The 19035-nt window shown below is 28.4% G+C and overlaps 1 protein-coding gene across 1 annotated transcript; it reads left to right on the plus strand.

Moving 5' to 3' along the window:
- Positions 1-17250: 17250 nt before the first annotated feature.
- LOC125874179 (expansin-A4-like) lies at positions 17251-18582 on the plus strand. The gene is made up of 2 exons (XM_049555026.1): positions 17251-17762; positions 17856-18582. Exons 1-2 carry the CDS (start codon positions 17287-17289, stop codon positions 18163-18165), a joined length of 786 nt encoding a protein of 261 aa, XP_049410983.1. The 5' UTR covers positions 17251-17286; the 3' UTR covers positions 18166-18582.
- Positions 18583-19035: the final 453 nt, after the last annotated feature.

A 19035-nucleotide genomic window follows, 5' to 3' on the forward strand; every position in this document is an offset into this window, starting at 1 on the left:
AATCCAAATGGAAGATTATTATTTTTAATGTTTTAAATATTTTATTTTATATTTATTTATTATTATTAGTATTATATTTGTCATTGTTTTTATTAACTAGAAATTAAAAAGATAACAACATTAATGTCTTTATTTTGAGTTGATATGGTTATTATAACTTTGAAATTGTTTAAATTATTTTATTTTTAAAATTAGGATTTAATTGTTAGTTTTTTCTTTAATTTTTTAAAAAAATGCTCAACTTTCACAGTTTATAGGATTTCATAATTCATGTCTAGTTGATGAAAGTCTTTATGTTGTATTTTATTTTAATTGAAAATAATTTTCAAAATTATCTCCTAGCCAAATTTGATGAAAGTTGTAACTACTTGGAACAACTCTTTTTTTTCAAAAAAAAAAAAAAGACGAATTAAATTGCTAATATTTTTAGAATATAAAATAAATTTAAAACTATCAATTTTCACGTTAGGGTTCCCTAATTTGTGGGTAGTTGGTGAAAGTCTTTACTTATCATTTTTTTCATTTAAATTAATTTTCAAACTTATCTCCTATCTAAATTTGAAACACAAATTTAAAACATATTTTTTAAAAAATTAAACACAAATTTATAACGTATTTTTTGATAATTTAAATTGCCCAATTTTCACATTAATGGTATCCATAATTCATGGATAGCTAGTGAAAGTTTTTACTTAGCTTTTATTTTAATTTAAGTTAATTTTCATTCTTATATCCTAATTATATTTGATGAAAATATGATTACAATTACATGAAATTGATTTTTTCTTGATTATTATTTAAAATAATGAATTTAAATTTTTTAATGTTTTAAAAATTAAAAAGAAATATATTTATTTTTTAATTTGTTTTAAAAAATATATAACTTTTCGTAAATATTCCTCTTTCTTTAGATCTTTTAAAATTTGCCAAAATAAAATGTTTCTCCATAACTTAATGTAACTTTTAGAACTCAAAAACAATTCTTACACATTTAATACAAACTAACAAACAACGTTAAAAAAAAACACACATAAGAAAACCTATATTATCCACATAAAATTTTTGTGGGTAATAAATCTTATCTATTTACATATTATAAAGAAAAGAAAATTTATGCAAATCATATATTATAAGATTTACAAATTATCACTTATATTTATGTTTTACTTTGTGAATTTTAAACATAACTGGTATATTTACCTGGACATTTAAAGAAGAATGAAGTGTGATGGCCTGATAAATAATCATCACATTATGGTATCAATGCTTATTCCTTTACCATTGCCAGTATAATCTTGAAATGATCCAAAATAAAAAATGATGATCTACTTTGCTGTATTTCTTTTATCATTTCAGTCATTGTATGTTCCTTCTTGATCTTCTTTTTCTTCTTCTTGATCTCCTTCGTCATCTTAATATTTCTTTTGTTGTCCACTTTAATCTTCATTGTTGTAATATCGATATCATCAACGTCGTCGTTATTATCACTGTAGTCGTTGTTGAAATTGTTGTCATATTAACATTTTCAACATCATCCGATAAATAAATAAATTGCAAGCAGATATATATCAACTTTCATTTATATTAATATAGAGCGATATATGTAAATTAAACATAGTTAATTATATTTGTTAACATCTGAAAAGATAAATTTGTGAAATAGTAAGAGTTTTTTTAGAATTCTATAAACATGAGTTTCTAATTTTAATTAAGTTAATAATTTTTTTTTCTTTTGAAAATATAATATCTTCAAATTCAAATACTTCTGACCTTTCAATTCAAAATTTTCATCATAATTTCATCATTATCTGCATGTTAAAAAAATAAGATAAAAAATTATAAATATGAAATATGCAGTAAACAAAGAATCATAAATTATATGTAAATGCATCAACACAGTTTGATTTTGAAACAAAACATAAGATGAAAAAAATTTAAACTATTACATGCTTGGCATAGTTATCGAATATAGTCTTAAAAGTGTTTCTCCTTCTTCAACTACATATATTCATCACATAAATGGCTTGATCCTAACTTCATCGATTGACATCTTCAACATCTAGAACTTCCAAAATAAAGTACAATTATTGATAATGTAAACTACATAAAACAGAAGAAAAAGAGAGGAAACATGCAAAAAAAAAAAACCTTTCCATGAATGGTAAGGATTATTATTGCTTTGAATTTCCTTTATTGAGATGTATTTTTTTTCCTGAAAAAACTAAAGAAAAGATCGTATTTAAATTTAGTGAATTAATACGGTTGATTTTTTTGGGGGAAGGAAGTTAAGTAAGTGGGTGAGGAATTTTAGGGATAATTATTTGTAGTTGAAGTATCTTTTTATTTTATTTTTAACAAAAAAAAAAGAAGATAATTACATAGGTTTAGATTTCTTTACAATTTTGTATATAGCTTAAATATGCTTTAGTGTTATCTAAACGGTAAGTTGCAAAATGTATGTTTTTTTTTTAAAAAAAATTGTTTTATATTGTTATTTATTTTTAAAGTTGAATTTAAACATTACGTTCCAAAATAGATTTTTTTAAGAAGTGGTTTTATATTGTTATTTGTTTTTAAATTTGAATTTAAATTTTAAGTTTCAAAACTGTTTTTATTTATTTTTTAAATATTTTATATTGTTCTTTGTTTTTAAAATTGAACGGTAAGTTGCAAAATGTATGTTTTTTTTTTAAAAAAAAATTATTTTATATTGTTATTTATTTTTAAAGTTGAATTTAAACATTATGTTCCAAAATTGATTTTTAAAAAAAGTGGTTTTATATTGTTATTTGTTTTTAAATTTGAATTTAAATTTTAAGTTTCAAACTGTTTTTATTTTTTTAAAAAAATATTTTATATTGTTCTTTGTTTTTAAAATTGAATTTATTGTTTAAATTAACTAAAAATATCAGTTTTAAAACTAAAATTTAAGAATAATTGTGGTAATGACATGTGCCGTTATTTTCTCTCCTATTATATATATATATATATATAGATAGTTTATTATTATTATTATTATTATTATTATATTGTTATTATTATTATTATTTAAATTGTACTTCAATTTTAAAATTGTATTTCAAAAAAGGAAAAATTTAAAATTCAAATTTGTTGACAGTTTTCGTGGAAACTGATTCCAACAGTAACCTTAATATCTTTTTGGTTAATTTAAGATAGATAATAATTAAAATGTTTTTGATTAATTTTTGAATTTTAAAATTGTTAATTTTTTTGTGATGTTGACATGTGTCATTCTAATTCTAATTATTGATACTAGTATTCGTACCCGCGCGTTGTACGAATATTTTAAATAATTTGTAAAATTTATTATTCACTTATTAATTTATTTTTAAAAGTAATTATAGTAATACATTATACTATTTATATGATCATAGTAACCTAACTTATACATAACTTTATTTGTTATAATATTATTGTAATAGCTTTAATCAAATACGTTTTTAGTTTACAATATATTTCTGTTGAACTATTAATAAAATCATAATTTTTTTAACGAAAAAAAATCAACTAACTTTCCACATAAAATGTTTAATACAATAAGAATAAAGACAAATTTAAATATTTTACATATATATAATTCAAAACCACAAGTTTCAAAAATATTTTTTATTGATTTTAATTCGAGTTAAACTATTAATGGACAATTTAATTAACTTACTATAATTAATAATTATTTAATATTAGTATAAACATGAAAAAAAAACTAATACATAATTCATAAATGCATTTATATTTATTGAAATTAATTAAATACACATAGTGAAACAATTGTTTGATCTTATATATAAGTGATTATTCAATAAAGAATTTTGATAAGTTATATTTTATTTATGCACTATAAATAACTCAACAAATTATACACAGTAAAAAAACAGAAAAATGCTATATAAATCTATAATTTATTTTTACAATAAAAAGTAGTTAAATGATCTCAATTACAATATCTGAATAAACTTTATTTTATTTTTTTAAAATAAAAAACACACGTTAGATATATATAAAAAATAAAAATAATGTGTCTACAACAAATGAATAAAAAAACTTTTTAAGATTATGTGATGTGTTTAATAAGATTTTGACCTTATTGATAAATGCATAATTACTTATCAAACGAAAACAATAGGGTTATATATAGAGAATAACATGAATTCTATGTTGAATTTTTCTTCCTTCAAAATCTGTGATCTTTTATAACTCCTTTTTTCATTTCCTTCAAACATTATTTGTCTTAATATTAGTATCAATGTTTAAAAATTTTAAATCATAGAGTTACCACTATAAATTTCCAAAAAGTGTTCCTATCATATCACTTGAGATAGTATTTTAGGAAAAAAGATTAGTATATTCATTTTCAATTAAAAAAATTATATCATGAAGGCAATATCTTATCGGGGTTGTAGAAATTACAATCATATGCTATTATTTGATCGATAAACGATATTTTAAGCCTCTATCTATGTTTCTATAAGTGGCAAATATTCATCTCAATTTCAACCAAAATGTCTAATGATATCTTGGGAATTATTTATGTTTTGCTTATATATAGAATTACGAAAGTAACAATAATGGTGACAACCTGCCTATATTTTTCTATGTTACATTTTTACGATTTCACATATATAAAGTGTGTTTAATATGCTATTGAATAGAATTTTATAACTTATATTGTCGTAATTTAAATTATCAAAAGAATATGTTAATTATTTTAATAGAAAATACTCATATAATAACATAAACTTTTATCAATATAAAGTTACACAATTAAATACATATGCATTTGAATTTTTAATTCATTTCATCAAAATTGATTAAATACATGATTTATTTATTTATTGCAATTCATTTTTTTTTTTAAAGTTTATTGTTGATAACTTCTACCAATCTAACTATTAGATTTATATTTTTTTTCAACCATGCATATTTATTGCACATAAATCAATAGATCATATTCAAAATCCATAATTATTATATTATTTACTTATCATATTCAAAAGATATACATCATATTTAACTAATCTCTTTATTTATCTTGTCTTAATTTAAATTAAGAAAATAATATGTGGATTTATATATACTATTTTATTTCTGAAATTAAATTAAATATTAAATAAATGCATAATAAATAAGAAAAAAATGGTAAAATTACAATTTTTAATAGTTCAAGCCCTCCAACTACCTTCTCTCTTATCTTCCTAATCATGCAGTCATGCAGTTATTGCTGCTCCACTAATCCTTATCCTAATCATGCCGTCATGCAGTCATTTACTTGATCTTCATTTTTTCGTGATAGCTTATTAAAAATTCAACATAAATAGTTTGATTTGATAGTTGTACTTGTGCGTTGTGTGAATATTTTTAAATGTTATAATTTATAATTTAAAAATAATTTATAAAATTCAATATTCACTTGTTAATTTATGGATTGTTTTGACGTATACTTTAATTATTAATTATTAGAATTAATAAAATGAAGAGCAAGCAAGTGGAGTGTCTAGAGCACCATCATCAATTTATTGTCCTTTCAAATTACACCAACAAAAGAGTGAGAAGAAAGTTTCTTTTAAAAGTGAATAACTTTTTTTTTTTACAAAATACATGATAAGAAAAATAATAATATGAATTCAGTTTTATATTACTATCGCATTCAAATAGGTACTAACAGGTTGATTGACTTGATCAACTCCTCTTTTCAATAGTCGTTCAATATCCTGAAATGTATAAAAATAATATAATAGGAAATGCAAAATATTTCAGTTACAATTAATCATTTCACTAATATCATAATATTTAAAAATAAAATAATTTAAAGTGGTCTAAAATTAATTTTGACACAAAGCTTTGAAACACACCTTAAGGATTATAAAATTCTTGCTTTTGATTTTTGGTATGATATAATTGCTTTCATGTAACCTGCAACACACAAAAGAAAAGACATAAAAGCATTTAAATTATGATGGCTAAGAAAAATTAAAGAAGATGAAATATTTACTCTGTATTTATTTTATATCTCATTTCATTTCAATGCCCTCATATATTTTGTGATAATGTAATATATGTTTCTATATTGTGTAATTGTGTGAATAATTCCTGAGAGTTATTATGTGATGAGGTGAGAAATGGAAAGTGTTTATATCTTATAGTTAAATCTATAAACTTTTGTCTTGAAAATTACATGCTCTTTTCACTCATGTTCCAATTCACACAACCAAAATACATGAGAACAAAATCATTTAAGTTTGCTTTGGAATTTATTGACGGAATAATGACACCATTTTTAAATTTTAAAACTTCTAAGATCATTTGAAGACTGTTCAAGCATCTGCATCTTTTCATGTGGTCAACATTCATATTTTTTCTATTTCATATCGAATGAAGAATTGTCGAAAGCATCAAATTTAAAGGGGTCTTCTTTCTAATCCGAAGTGTTGTTATACTTGCATGATCGTTTAGTAGCAAATGAACCATGGAAAAGAAGCAAACACAGTAGCAAAAGCAATAGCAAAAGTAGGAGAAACCTGAAAAAGAACAACACAAACACTCCACCCATAGAATAATGTTCACATATATTGTAAAAACTAACTTGAAATGGGAGAAATCTATGAATTGAACTGGTGCTTTGCAAGCCGATTAATAAAATTGAACCCATGGCTTCTTATTCAACTTTAAAAAAATTACTGCAAGTTTTTAAATTTAAAAATTGAGGATAACTGCTTGCAATAGTTATTTTAGATAATTAGCATTTTTTCGATCTTTTTCTTCGATCTTATTTTTTGCAACTTTTATTTTTAGTTTTGGATTTTAAATTAATTTTGATAATTCATAAATTATATTCGATTTCTCCTATTAAATAGACATATAGATATTATATAAATGATGAATTTAAAAGAAACTTCTAAATGTGGGTTTATAATTTGAGGATATGTAATTAGATGTTAATTTTAAATAATAAAGTTTAATTAATTTAAAATATTTATCCAAAAAAAAAAAGGAATCGCTCACAGACACACACGTCATATTACTATATTTAAAATTATTGATTGATATTTATTTATTATTGATTATTTAAAATAATTTAAAATTTAAAATTCTAAAAATTTGTGGTAATGACATGTGTCATTTTTTCTTCTCCTTTTATATATAGATATATAGATTATTATTATTATTATTATTAATATTATAATATAATTTTTTGAAAACTGAAAATGAAAGACTATAACATGTCTTTTAAAGAAATTGAAACGTTTTTTTAATTTTAAAAAACTAACAATTTTAATTGGGGTAAAAAAACTTTATCTGTTCTTTTAAAACAGTAACTTGTTCTATTTAATTAATTGATAATTTAAAAGTTAAAATTAAAGATTAATTGTGGTGTTGACACATAGGTGCTATCACCTCTCCTATTATATATATATATATATAGATAATATACTTATAGTACATTTATAATGCAGTCACAATATATTTTTATACATATTGCAAAAATCACCATTTTTCTTAGTAATAGAAGTCAAAATAATTTATAAGACACCTATAATATATGTTTTATTCATGAACAATACATTTATAATAGATATTGCAGACATCACTCCTTTTTTTAGTGATATCAACCAGAATAATTTATAATACACTTATAATACAATATAATACAATATAATACAAGGATATAACATTTTCAATGCAAATTATAGACATAAAAAAATGATCAAAATGATCTTTAATGTATGGGGTTGAAGTGTTTTGGTCCTTTATATATACCACTTAATAGATATAGTCCTTAATGTATGTAAAATGTGATCATTTTGATCCTAACACCAAATATAACATAGTATATGTTAACTTTAACGGGAAAACTCAAAAAACATCCTCATCCTCTACACTCTCTCTCCTCCTTTCTTCCTCGACTACTTCTGCAATTGGATTTCACGTTCTTCTCTCTCTTTAGATTGTTTCACAATTGGTTCCAAATGAAAGTTTGTTAAGTTTTAGGGTTAACATTAACATATACTTTGTTAAGTTTTAGGGTTACGATCAAAATGATCACATTTTACATACATTTATGACTATATCTATTAAGTGGTATATATAAAGGATCAAAACATTTCAATCCCTATACATTAAGAATCATTTTGATCATTTTCTCTTCCAATTTTAATAGCATCTTCAAAAATTTATATCTTCATATTTTTAAATCCTCATATATTCAAACCTTCATATGTTCAAATCTTCATATCTCCATATCTTCAAACCTTCATACCTTCAAATCTCCATATCTTTAAATATTCTTCGGATATGACACGGTTATTAAAATAACCGTCATTAGAATGAGAATTATTGTCAATGTCAAAAAAAATAATGAAAAACTACCCGACTTCTCCAACAAGCTGAGCAACCCCAGTTTCTTGGGCTATAAAATTAAATAGCTCTAACTTCTCTTTGGATAACAATGTAAATCTTAATTCTTTGATTTTTGATAGAACCCCAATTTTATTTATGGTATGAGAGATAGAAAGAGAGATCATAAAGAAAAAGTATAAAGAGAAAGAAAGGGAGAAAGAGTGTGCGACAAAGAAAGAGAAAGAAAGTTCAATGAATTACTTAATATTGCTACTTTATATATTACTATATAGATGGTAATAATTAAAAAGTATATTTAAACACAATAATTATTATTTATTAAAAGATACTCACTCAAATAATTAATCCTATATAAATTTTGATTTTAAAAACTAATTGAGTACTTTACAATCTTTTTTCCAGAAAGAAATCCCACAATAAGGAAAGAAAGAAATACAGATATGAACCCTTCATAAAATTTTAACCTAACTTTCTTCCAAATAGTTATAAATAATATTTTTTTTGTTTTAATTTGTTTATTTTATTTTAATTTTTAATTCGTTAATTTTTATTTATTTTTAGTAACTCTTACTCCTCTGTAATATCAATTTCTTACGTATCATATTTAAGACAACAAGATTAAAATATATTTTGATACGTTCTACATATTTTTAGTTTACAATCATATTTTTTTTTCTTTAACTTCATGTCAAATCAAAACAAATTGAAACAGAGATAAGTAGTAATTTGTGAAAAAAACTGTGAATGAAAAAGAAATACAGAATCAAAGCTGATAGGGTAGGAAGTCCTTTAGATTAACTTTTGGGAATTTCATACAAATCTCATAGTGTTAAGAGCTAATTACATTCTATCCATACTCTTTTTCAAATTACAAAAATCACTTAAATTTGGTGAAATTCGAATACATCCCAAAACGTTCCGATACATCGCGTCCCGGTTTCATGATGAATTAAGAGCAGCTATGGCAGCTTAGAAAAGAGAAACTGTATTCTGTACGTATTATTAGATCAAGAGCATATACAATAAATCAGTACCAATATATATAGTGTGACTTATCTACTAACAACTGTAAACTAACTAGTATAGTTAATGTTAACCTGACCATAGTTAACCTGTAACAAACTAACTAACTTTTGGACTTTTACTATTCATTTGTAACTAACTGATATAAATGACTAGCAGCTACTCTATGCTCAACACCCTTCCTCAAGCTGATGGCTGAAATATATCTTTTAGACTCAGCTTGGTCATCAAATACGAATGAGAAGTTTTCCATAATCCTTTTGTGAGTAAAACTGCCAGTTGATCTTTGGTAGATACATGATGAGTCTTGATCATATCTTGAGCTATCTTTTCTCTAAAAAAATGGCAGTCTATATCAAAATGTTTGGTTCTTTCATGAAAAATAGGATTGGTTGCAATTTGTATTGCAACTTTACTATCACGAAATAGATTCACTGGTTGTTTGATGTCTACTCCGAGCTCTTTATATAGTCCAATAAGCAAAGTTACTTCTGCAACTGCTGAAGCCATACTCCTGAACTCGGCTTCAACAGAACTTCTAGCTACTGTTTCTTGCTTCTTTGATTTCCAAGAGACTATAACATCTCCAAATTTGACGAAGTACCCAATTACAGACTTTCTTGTTTGTAAACAAGTCCCCCAGTTAGAATCACAGTAGGTAGTCAACTTATCTGTACTCTGAGAGGGCATAAACAAACCTAGACCAGGAGCTGATTTGATGTATCTCACCACTCTTGGGCAGCTTCCATATGAGACTCTTTGGGAGCAAGCATGAACTGGCTTAATGTCTGAACTGCAAATGAAATATCTATTTTGGTCATGGTTAAGTATAGCAATCTCCCAACTAATCTTTGATACTTTCCAATATCTTTTAAGGGCTTATCTGAGTTTGTAACTTCTGATCCTTGGACATGTGAATCATAATCAATGGATGTTAACCTCAAACTAGGATCCAAATGTGTATACTGGTTTGGCTCCACTTAAACCCATCTCAGAAATCAACTCCAATGCATACTTGCGCTGGTTCATTACATACCCTTCCTTGGACCGGGAAAACTCAATACCAAGGAAGAACTTCAGCTCCCCCAAATCTTTTATCTTGAACTTGAGCTTTAAGTCGTTTCTAGTTTGAGCAATTAAGTCATTGCAGCTTCCTGTTATCAACAAGTCATCTACATAAATAAGCACTACTATCAACTCTTTACCTACTCTGCTAGTAAAAAGAGAATAGTCATAATGACTTTGAACAAAATCCAGTTGAATCAATGCCTCAGTCAATTTCAGATTCCACTGTCTTGGTGCTTGTTTTAGACCATAGAAAGACTTAAGGAGCTTGCAGACCTTACCAGACCCTTCCTGTCTGCAAAAGCCAAGAGGAACCACCATGTATACATCTTCAGGAAGATCACCATGTAAAAAACCATTGTGTACATCCATTTGAACCACAGACCAATGCTTGGCAGCAACAACAACTAACACTGATCTAATAGTCACCATCTTGGCAACAGGAGAGAATGTTTCTGAATAATCTATACCTTCTGTTTGACTAAAACCTTTAGCAACCAACCTCTCTTTGTACCTTTCAACAGCCCCTGAGGCCAAATATTTGACCTTAAACACCCATTTACACCCAATGGGATGTTTTCCTGGAGGCAGGTCAATAAGGGTCCAAGTGTTGTTAGCTTCTAGAGCAGTTATTTCTGATTTCATAGATTTAACCCATTGAGGGTGAGAAGTAGCTTCAACAAAGGAAGACGGCTCAAAAACACTGGAGTAGGTAGCCAGAGCTGTACCATAACTAGACGACAAGTGATCATAACTAACATAATTGGACATTGGATATAAACACCTAGACTTGGGTTGATTGATGTGAAAATCATGCATCCAAATAGGAGGTCTGGTTGGTCTAGAGGATCTTCTCACAGGGAGAGAAGAAGAAGACAGAGGAGGAGGAGCAGAAGAAGAAGGACAAACAGTCTCAGATAGAGGAATATCATTCAAAGGAACAACTAGAGGATGAGAGGTCTCACTGACAGCCGTGGGTTGTAGAGCTGGAAATAAAGTTGGAACAGATGAACTCATGTCCTGAAAAGGGAAAGTATCTTCCTTAAACACGACATCCCTACTAACGATGAATTCCTTGGTGTGCAAGGTGAACAACCTGTAACCTTTTCTACAAACTGGAATAACCAATGAAGACAGTGGGGACTGCTCTGGAAGCAAACTTATCAACTTTTCTAACTTCAGTAGCAAATGCCAGACAACCAAATACTCTTAAATGTGCAAGTGGTGGAGATGACTTAAACAACAATGCATAAGGAGTCTTCCCTTTGAGTATGGAGGATGAAATCCTATTGATGAGATACACACCGGTCAAACCACATTCCCCCCAAAACCGTAAGGGCAGACTACCTTGAAATCTCAAGGCTCTGGTTGTATCTAGAATATGTCGATGCTTTTTTTCGACCACTCCATTTTGTTGTGGAGTGTAAATGCAAGAGCTCTGATGAAGCACACCTAGAGACTGAAGTAAAGCAACCACTTGGGAGTTAAAGAACTCACAACCATTATTTGTCCTTAATACCTTAATAGTTGTAGAAAAGACATTTTTGATCTGAGCAAAAAAATTCCTAGGTGCTACAATAACCTTAGACTTGGAATTCAATAAGAACAACCAGGTATATCTTGAAAAATCATCCACTAAGGTTAGAAAATATCTTTTTCCAGCATGAGTAGGTACTCTATAAGGACCCCAAACATTAGCATGAAGAGTATGAAAACAAGTAGTAGTTGTAGTATTACTCAAAGTAAAAGGAAGTCTGGATTGTTTTGTCAATGAACAAACAGTACACAGTTCATCAGCAGTAGGAGCTAAGGCTTTGAAACAATTCAACTTCTTAATTGTAGAAAAAGATACATGTCCTAGTCTTCTATGCCAAAGGGACAAGCTACTCTTATCAGAGATAATTGGAGGACAATGTTTAGAAACAAAAACTGCATTAGCTGTGGAGGTAAGTGGAGCTCCTTGTGACTTCAAATGACAATCAACATGAAGCACATAGAGATCCCATTGGAGAGGTCCTAAAACAAGCAGAAATCAGGATAGAAAATAACATAGCAATTCAACTCCTTAGTCAACTTTGATACTGAAAGCAGATTGTATTTGAACTCAGGAATATGCAGTACATTGGTAATCTCAATCCCTCCAAGGATCTGAGAAGAACCAATGTGATCAACCTGAGCTAGGCTACCATTAGGCAAGTGAACTCTTCCTTCTGAAGAATCACAAATATTGGTGGACTTGGTTAGTAGATGCATATTGTTTACCATATGTTTGGAAGCGCCTGAATCTACTAGCCATTTATCATCGACAGTGTAGTGAGAGCAACTTAACATACCTGATGTTCTCATAGTACAGTCACTAGTAAGCTTATCATTCTCAGGAGCTGGAAGATGAGGCGTCTGCAGGTATTGATGAGGAGGCTGTGGATACAGGTACTGCCATTGCTGAGGATACTGATACTGAGGACACTGATACTGAGGAGGTTGCAGATTAGTCATAAGAGCATGAGAAGAATTTGGATTGAAGGCAATAGAACCTGTTGGTGAAGGGATTTGGTTCAGCTGAGGCCTGCTGGAATTGTTACTAGAAGAGCTACTTGGCAAGGTTGGCTACAGTGGTAGGGCTAGGACTGGTTCTTCTTTTACCTCTCCAGTTAGCAGGATAACCATGAAGGCTAAAGCATATAGCTATAGTATGCCCTTTTCGGTTACAATAGTCACAATACAAGTTACTATTATTCTGAGGTTTCTGAGATCTGTAGTTAGAGACTGAAGTAGATCCTGAGCCTGAACTGGTAGGATACCCCTTGTTACTACTAAAAAATGCCATGGCCTCACACAACTAACCTGAATTAGGGATCATAGAATTAGAGGAGACTTCACTTCCAGCTATATTGGCTTTACCAAGGATCCTCTGACACTCCTCAGCCATTACTAAGGAGTATGCCTTGTTCACACTAGGTGTAGGATCCATCATAATTATCTGACTTCTACACTGATTAAAGGATTCATTCAATCCTAAAAGAAATTGCATCAATCTCTGATATTCAAAGTGAACAGCGTATGTCTTTGACACTTCACATGCACAACCAGGACAAGGCATGAGAGAGTCAAATTCCATCCATAACTCTTTGAGTCTAGAAAAATAGCTAGAAACTGAAGAAACACCTTGACTTAGGGTTGCAATTTCCTTGTGTAGATAAAAAATCCTAGAACCATCAACTTTGTCAAATCTTTCCTTTAGATCATTCCAAACTTGTAGAGCACTGCTTGCATACACTATACCACTGAGTAATTCCCTACTAACAGAGATCATGATCCAATAGAGCACTATAGCATTACATTTTTTCCAGAGGTCATACAGAGATGTAAGGTACATGCTTTTGAGACATTTGCCATCAACAAAGCCTAATTTATCTTTACCTAGCAATCCAATTTTCATAGATCTACTCCATAAAGAGTAATTTTCAAATCCCGTAAGCTGAATAGAAACCAAGGAGCTACCTGGAGTATCACACGCTTGAAGATACAGTGGATGATGTGCATCAATCACAATCACTCCTCCTTGCTCCGAATTGGTAGAAATCTCAGGTGCCATTAATGAAGCTGCTATTGAAGTAAAAAACAAAAAATGATCTGAATTACTTTATGGACAATGCAACACCTCCTCTAAAGAGCTACAAGTTACACTGAAAGCAGAAAGATCTAAGAGAAATCGATCTTCAAAGGGCTCTCTCGTGCTCTGATACCATGATGAATTAAGAGCAGCTATGACAACTTAGAAAAGAGAAACTATATTCTGTATGTATTATTAGATCAAGAGCATATACAATGAATCAGTACCAACATATATAGTGTGACTTATCTACTAACAACTGTAAACTAACTAGTATAGTTAATGTTAACCTGACCATAGTTAACCTATAACAAACTAACTAACTTTTGGACTTTTACTATTCATTTGTAACTAACTGAAATAAATGACTAGCAGTTACTCTATGCTCAACATTTCACATACATCACTCAACTTTATGATATTTCACATCTCAATTTCGGATACATCATTCAATGCTTTAGTACATCACTCAGCGTCCTGATACATCGTGTACATCCCGATACATCGCGTAAAGTGATGTATCCGAGAATAGGAGAGAGCAGAGACTTTTGTAATTTTTTCATATGGTAGAGATTTTTAGAGAATATGATAAAATAAGTTGTGTATTTAGGTAATTTCTAATTAAAATTTTCCCCACCCTAATTTCTTCCACGACCCATATAACTCTAAATCATTTTCCCATAAATTCTATTTTCTGCTAAAAATTGTGGTCTTTCTCTACTGAGACAATAACAATAATAAAATTAAATTCATAATATTTTGATTACTAAAAATTACTATAAAAAAATGACCAATCAATATTCAAAGGAAAACTCAAAAAACTGTTGAGGAAATGGAAGAATAGTCACCCGTAGATATTGAGCTAAAGAAATTAGGGACTCGAAGAAAGAATTAGGTGAGTAGTGTGGAAATTGGAAAGGATAAAAAGTTTAGAGAAAATATTGGATTAGTAAGACTTTTAACTTCACATATGTCCATTAATAAGAGTCCTCACATAAATATGACATGGCATGTGAGATTCAAAATAAATTTTTTAGAACATTCTTAGTTTAACCATGATTTATGAGTTATTTTTCTTAAGCAGATTTTGGTCCTTAGATTTGTTAATGTACAAGTATAATAAGATTTAAGAGCTTGTTTGGTATTGTTGTTTGCAGGTCAAATCAGTAAATTTTAAATTTTAAAGCGTTTGGAAAATCAGTAAAACTACTTTTAAATCGAAGAAGCAGCAGTTTTCTTCCATTTGAAAAAGTTAAAAAATCTGCTTCTTAGAAAAAGTAGAAGCAGAAAATTATTTTTTTCAAAACCAAAATATCATTTTCCTATACACATATTTATCAATATATCTCTTATTAATTAATTAGTAAGTTTCATAAGTTTGGTTAAATTTAATTTAAAAATTTATTTTTTATTTTTATATAACAAATTTATTTTATTTTATTTTACATTTATATATTTTATTATTTTTACATTTTATATGTTATCCAACGTATTATTTTGCAAGATTAGAATATAATATTGATTGAAAAATTGAATATGCACATTTTAGTTTAATTAAATTTTTATAATAGATATAATTATCTCTATAAAATAATCTTAATATTAAAAGTACATTGATGACTCACAAAAGTACTTTTTAGAAAAAGATTAGTTAAACCTTATTAGAAACACTTTTCAAATAAATTAATCAAATATAAATTATTTTTTTAAAAGAAAACATTTTTCTAAAATAATATTTTAAAAAATACTTGTAAATATAAACAATTTTCAATAATAATGTCAAACAAGCTCTAAAACTAATTAGACGAATTGGAACCAAAGACTATTGGAAGGGAGCCACATCCATGATTTGTGAGACCATCAACTACTAATGCTTCCCTTTAAAGAAAATAAAGAAAAAAGGGAGTTTGACCCAAGTGAGATATGTAGGGCGTAATACATGGACCGATGATTGCGGATAATTCACCTCAAATTTTGGCCACCTTCCATATTGTCAAACACACTATATTATTTATTTTTCAAAACTTCAAATTTTTTACTTCCAGCAGCTAAGTTGGCAAAAAGTGAAACCACTAATCAACTACTAGACAAAAAAAAAAAAAAAACTACTATTATTATGCTCAAAGTTTTGGCCTAAAACATGATGCTTTAAGACAGAGAATTTTATATCATACAATGAGATGAGACTGTTAATTATTATTTTTGTACCTACTTTCAATTAATTATCCAACGTAACAACAATTTTCAAACACAAGCAACTTAGGGGAATATGGGTATCCTTCATTTTAGGCTCATAATTTGATCTCTCTGTACCACCTAATCGTAAGAATTTAACGAATTGTCCTATTTTTTATCATCCTAATACTCATTTTATATTTTTTTTTTCTGCATTCAAATACGTATGATTGAAACTTTAGCCAATTTAAACATGTGTTTCAGTTTTGTATGATTGAATGTAGACATATATGAAAAAATTGAAAGTGCGTTAAATAAGTTTATTAAATTTGTCGTTATATTGATAAAATGATGAGTGAAGTTTGTTATTTATAAAAGATGAAACTTATATTTCAAATTTGGTTGAATAGGGCATATTGTGGCAATTTTCCTGAATTCAACGGTTGTACAAGAATGTTAAAAGGATGGATGCGTGAATTGATAGTCCATAAAACAGAGGAGAAAAGTGGGAGCGGAAAATTCGGAAGTAATTAATGAAAATGTGTAAAAAGTGTAGCAGATTGACGGAATTAAAGATAAAAAGCGGCTATAACTGTTTTCATGGGAGACCTTTATTCTGATGTAGACCTATCTTTTCCTTTTTTTTTTTTTATTCCATTTCAATCAAATCAAATCAAATTGATGAGACGACTTCACTTTTGACTAGAGATTTTGGATTCGAGCTATGAAAAAAATATCATGTTGGAAGCGCCATCTTTGAATGAGCCTTGCAGTGTGCGATCCGTATTTAGTCGAGCCTCCAATGAGACTTCAATCTTCAATGTGGGCTCTAGACATCGAAATGAGAAACCAAAAACAAAATAAATACTCTCTTTTTTTATGTTTTTGTTTCCGCCAATATGTCCTTTGATTAAGGAGGACCAAAGTTAGGTATACACATAATTTCGTTTCTTTTCTCTCTTATAAGTAGTCCTTCCCCTTCCATCATTTTCTTCAACCACCTCAACTCCATAAGCCTTAAGCCCCAATTAAGAATGGGTATCATGATTATCATCGCTGTTCTTCTTTTTGTGGACTCATGTTTCAACATTGTTGAAGGAAGAATCCCTGGTGTTTACTCTGGTGGTTCATGGCAAACTGCACATGCTACATTTTACGGTGGAAGTGATGCTTCTGGAACAATGGGTGGTGCCTGTGGTTATGGAAATTTATACAGCCAAGGATACGGAGTTAACACAGCAGCACTAAGTACTGCTTTGTTTAACAATGGATTAAGTTGTGGAGCTTGCTTTGAACTTAAATGTACAAATACTCCTAATTGGAAATGGTGTCTCCCTGGAAGCCCTTCAATTTTAATCACAGCTACCAATTTCTGCCCACCAAACTACGCATTGCCAAATGATAATGGTGGCTGGTGCAATCCTCCTCGCTCTCACTTTGATCTCGCTATGCCTATGTTTCTCAAGCTTGCTCAGTACCGTGCTGGCATTGTTCCTGTTACCTATCGCAGGTAATAATCAATTAAATATACCTCTGTACTATCGGAAATAATGTTTATGTGACATTCCATAATAATAGTAATGTATATTTGTGAAATGTTCAGGATACCATGCCGCAAGCAAGGAGGAATCAGGTTCACAATCAATGGTTTCCGTTACTTTAACTTAGTCTTGATCACGAATGTAGCAGGTGCAGGAGATATTATTAAAGTTTGGGTAAAAGGAACAAAGACTAATTGGATTCCATTGAGCCGTAATTGGGGTCAAAATTGGCAATCAAATGCGGTTTTAACTGGTCAATCACTCTCTTTCAGGGTTAAAGCTAGTGACCATCGCTCTTCTACTTCATGGAATATTGTTCCTTCTCATTGGCAATTTGGCCAAACTTTCACCGGAAAGAATTTCAAAATATAAAATCCGAAAAAAAAAAAAAAAGTGAATGGAGGGGAAGAATAGAGTTACATTTAAAGGGTATTGTTATTTAATTTGTGGGAAAAGTAGGATATTTCCGAGTGTGTTTTTCGAAAAAAAATTGAGGGTAGAGAATGAAATTACAAAGTGGAAAATCGAATCCACACCAACAAAGTGGAAGTTCAGATAGATAACCAATTAAACTAATCTGACTTCTGACTGTGTTTCAACTTTTTTGACTATATTGGAAATAGGTACAGAAATATAGTATGGTTAAAGGGGAAAACCGAAATGGAGAGAGGTTGAAGTGGCTGCAAAATCATGTAGCCCGCAGCTGTTTTTTTTTTTACTTTTACAATATACATCACAAGTTTTTATAAATGCATTGTCCTTCTGTTCAATCTTTTTTACCTTATTTCCTTTAACTAGATTATCAAACATGTTTAGTAGGTGTTACAACAATTAATAAAATTATATACTCCATATAAGAATATTAATTATTAAATAATTATAACTGACATTAAAATAAATATTATAGTTATCTAAATAATTAAAATAAATATTGTGTTAAATTATGTTATTGTCTTAGTATAAAATTTTAAAATAATTTTTTTGATATTTAAGACTTTAAATCAAATATTAAAGAATAAATATAATATATTTATTAGTTGAATTAGTTCTTACATCTTATTACAAATAAGTAAACAGTCAATTACTATAGGAAAAATTGTATATAATAGCAAATTAATTCAAATTAAATGTTATAAACATAGTTTGATTTAATTGTACCCATAACAAACTGTTGCTATTTCGCCTCTCTCCTGGTGAATCTCGCTCGCTACTCTCGTTCTCTCCATCGCCTCTCTCGCTTTT

This window comes from Solanum stenotomum, chromosome 8, assembly GCF_019186545.1.
Source record: "Solanum stenotomum isolate F172 chromosome 8, ASM1918654v1, whole genome shotgun sequence".
In the NCBI taxonomy this organism is placed as follows: Eukaryota; Viridiplantae; Streptophyta; class Magnoliopsida; order Solanales; family Solanaceae; genus Solanum; species Solanum stenotomum.